Source organism: Macrobrachium rosenbergii, chromosome 37 (genome assembly GCF_040412425.1).
Source record: "Macrobrachium rosenbergii isolate ZJJX-2024 chromosome 37, ASM4041242v1, whole genome shotgun sequence".
In the NCBI taxonomy this organism is placed as follows: Eukaryota; Metazoa; Arthropoda; class Malacostraca; order Decapoda; family Palaemonidae; genus Macrobrachium; species Macrobrachium rosenbergii.
In genome coordinates, this window is record NC_089777.1 from 18,252,456 (window position 1) to 18,256,536 (window position 4,081).

General features: G+C 37.5%; 1 protein-coding gene across 1 annotated transcript in view; it reads right to left on the reverse strand.

Moving 5' to 3' along the window:
• Positions 1 to 407: 407 nt before the first annotated feature.
• Positions 408 to 4,081, reverse strand: part of LOC136825170 (uncharacterized) — a 4,540-nt gene continuing 866 nt past the window's right edge. The window contains exon 2 of the mRNA XM_067081195.1: positions 408 to 1,023. Coding sequence (XP_066937296.1) covers positions 408 to 1,023 — 616 coding nt within the window. The remainder of the gene's footprint in view (positions 1,024 to 4,081) is intronic.

Consider the following 4,081-nt stretch of genomic DNA (forward strand, 5'->3'; position numbering starts at 1 on the left):
CATATATACACACTAACCAGTGGCCGACTGGTTGGTGTGTCATATATACATACATACACACATATACATAAAACCCAGCATCTGGAACGTATATATACCCAACAATATATATATTTATATATATATATATATATATATACCAAAAATATATATATAAAATATATACATACATGTATACCACATATCGATATAGAAACATACACACATATACATAAAAACCAGCATCTGGAACACCCCCAAAGAGATTTAGCCAAAAAAATGGCAATCCTTCAGAATAGGGACTTAGCAGTCCCCAAACACCCCACCCCTCCATTTATCCTTCTCTCTCTCTAAGCACTCTCTCTCTCTCTCTCTCTCTCTCTCTCTCTGTAAGCGTTTAGAAGGTCGTCAAATTAAAGTGGACGTATTTAAGGTGCTAAAGGATAGGTGGGCGGGTGGGGAGGGGAGGTGAGTGGAAGTGTAATGAAATGTGTTGGAGACTTAAGGAGGTGTGGAACAGTGTTGGGGAAGTTTGGGGAAAGTGTGATGGAGGTTGAAGGAGGTGTGAAACAGTGTTGGGGAAGTTTGGGGAAAGTGTGATGGAGGTTGATGGACGTGTGGCAGTGTTGGGGAAGTTTGGAGAATGTGATGGAGATTGAGGGAGTTGTGGCAGTGTTGGGGAAGTTTGGGGAAAGTGTGATGGAGTTGATGGAGGTGTGGGAGTGTTGGGGAAGTTTGGGAAAGTGTGTTGGAGACTTAAGGAGGTGTGAAACAGTGTTGGGGAAGTTTGGGAAAGTGTGTTGGAGACTTAAGGAGGTGTAAAACAGTGTTGGGGAAGTTTGGGGAAAGTGTGATGGAGGTTGAGGGAGGTGTGGCAGTGCTGGGGAAATTAAGAAGTGTGTGATGGAGACTGATGTAGTTGTGACATTGTTGACGAAGTTTGGGGAAAATGTGATCGAGTACGATCGAAAATTAGTGGAAAATGAGGGAGTGTTGGGGGAAATTTGATGGAGGTGTGAGTGAATACTGCATAGTGTGAAGTAGCTGCAGGAATAAGTATAATGAGTATGAGTGAGACGTCTTGGATAGTGTGTGACAAATAAGTATGAGGGAAGTGTGAGTCAGTGGGTGAGTATGAGGGAGAGCCAGGAAGAGTATGATCTTATAAATGAGTCATTGAGGGATTAAGACGTAATACGACAAAAGGGTAGGGATATATTTTGGGATTGTGAGGGAGTGTCAGTAGGGATTCGCAGTAACGAGAAAGCTTTTAGACTCAAGCTATGGGGATTTAAAGTCATTGAAGAGGATGTGGCAGAGAGAGAGAGAGAGAGAGAGAGAGAGAGAGAGAGAGAGAGAGAGAGAGAGAGAGAGAGAGAGAAAATTCAACCTGAAATTCAGGTACATTTTCCATTGTTTGCCTTGATTGGGCAAAAATTCATAAGAATGGCTTTCCTAGATTATGAGGACACAAGAGAGAGAGAGAGAGAGAGAGAGAGAGAGAGAGAGAGAGAGAGAGAGAGAGAGTTCAACCTAGTAATTAAAGCAATTTAACACACTAAAAAAAATTCAAAATATTTCCTAGATTATGAGGACACAAGAGAGAGAGAGAGAGAGAGAGAGAGAGAGAGAGAGAGAGGTTCAACTAGTAATTAAAGCAATGTAACACACTGAAAAATTACCAAATATATTCCTTCACACGAGAGAGAGAGAGAGAGAGAGAGAGAGAGAGAGAGAGAGAGAGAGAGAGAGAACAACTCAACCCGCAATTCACATAACGCATTACACTCAGAATCGCCTAATATCTTCTGTCACATTAAATTCACCTGTCTTATCCCCATTTCTTTCCTTAACTAAAAAAAAAAACACACAAAAAATGCCTTCTCTAGAATATGAAAAACACACCTAGAAAACCCACTCTTCCATCTAGAGATGATGGACGTACATCGGGGAAAACCTGCTTCTGCTCACAGTATCTCGCACCATTTAAAACAAACGTTTAATCTATTTTTTAATAAAAGAAAAACAAAAACGTTTCTGGGAAAACAAACGGGAGTTGGTCTTCCCAATGGCGTGCTACACGAGTGCATTTGCTAAGAGGAAGTTCCCTGAAGTTTCCCGAAGTTTCCTGAAGTTTTCCGTACTGGAGATATAGGAAGGATGTAATGAGGACTGTACACGTGTTATTAAACTCCTCGGTGGTTAAACAGTATGCATAATTAAGCACAGAAGAGCTGGGATTTTTCTGAGCTCACTTAGTAGTTCGAGAGAGTTGAATTACTTATTAATATTGTTTAGGTTTCATGCTAGGATTAGAATTGCTGCTATAATCTTGAGTATGTTTATTTTGGTGTTTATTTGTTTATTAATTTAATTTCTTTCTTTATTATTTATGCCTATTTATTTATTTATTTATTTATTTATTAATTTATTTATTTTGTAATCTGCTTTGTAAATACATCCTCACGTGAATGACTTTCCCACTTAAATAATTGTTAAAGGAAAAAAATTTTTGTGTAAAATTGATTCTCAAGTTATGATAAACCCGCTATTTCAAAAATCAAACGGGAAATATTTCTGGAAAAACAGAGGGCGGTAGAGAAACATTCCTCTCGAAATCCAGTATCAGTGAATTTCTCCAATGATAATAAATTCAGTCTTGAAAAATAACAAGTCAACAATGCGCCGAAGTTTTCTCGGCGCAATCGAGTATTCTGTACAGCGCATAATCAAGGCCACCGAGAATAGATCTATCTTTAGGTGGTCTCGGTATAATACTGTATGAAACTCTCAGTCGGCCGTGGTGGCTTGTGTTGGTGCATTGCCAGAAGCACGATTATGGCTAGCTTTAACCTTAAATAAAATGAAAACTACTGAGGCTAGAGGGCTGCAATTTGGTATGTTTGATGACTGGAGGGTGGATGATCAACATACCAATCTGCAGTCCTCTAGACCTCAGAAGTTTTAAGATCTGAGGCCGGAAAGAAAAAGTGCGGGCAGAAAAAGTGCGGACTGACAGACAAAGCCGGCACAATAGTTTTCTTTTACAGAAAACTAAAAATCATAATTACATTTACCATAAGGTTTTATGCACTGACGCGGATTCTGTCCAGATAAAAGCGCTTGTCTTAGGGTAAAGTATGAAATATCCTGAATCTTGCAACAAATTATACCAGTCCAGTGCAAGAGGCAACGTGACTGTAATGACACCTGTTAAATACAGGAATAATTAACCGACAGGTTGCAAATCGGAGCAGAAAAAATAACGTCCAAACGCAGGTCTTAATCGTCATCGGGAACAGATTTCCAAAGATGCATTTTTTAAATCATCGGAAATAGATTTCTCGAAAAAAAATTCATTCCATTACGACCCAGCATTGCTGCATTCTGGAAACGGCGATCAAGAAGGCTATTAACCTAATGACCAAACATTTCACGCGAAACGGGTTCTCGTAAGCATTTCCCATTTTTCTTTTATTTTTCATTTAATTATTTTTATTTTTTTTTGCAACTATGAACTTTTGTATCATAAGGTTATGGTCGTTTAATCACCTCATTCTTGGAAATTGAAGGGAGATTAATTATAATCTAGGGACTTTGTTTTCCTGTCTGACTGTCTATCTGCCTAAGAAATATTTAGAAAATTTATTATTTTTCATTAATTTTTTATTTCATTTTTTTTGCAACTATGAACTTTTGTATCATAAGGTTATGGTCGTTTAATGACTCCTTCTTGGAAATTGAACGGAGATTAATTATTACCTACTAAACATTTAGAATATTTATTGATGAGTTTAGAGCCTAAATCAATGGTTCTCAAATTTTTTGGTATCGTTACCCCTCCTACCACATTCCTCCTCAGTTATGTGGATTATAAATTAAAGGAAAGAAAAATATTGGAATGTTTAATTTCTAATTCTAATGCATTTTATATGCAAGAAATTAATTTTACTTTTATTAAGTCTTAAGAAATAAAGAATTTAGATTTTAGATATTATTCCTTTGACCAAAAGTTGAAATTAAAACATTGTTCCTTTTTATTACAAATTGGATTGCCTTGTTAAACCCCAAGAAATGGCTTCATCACCCCAGTTTGAGAACC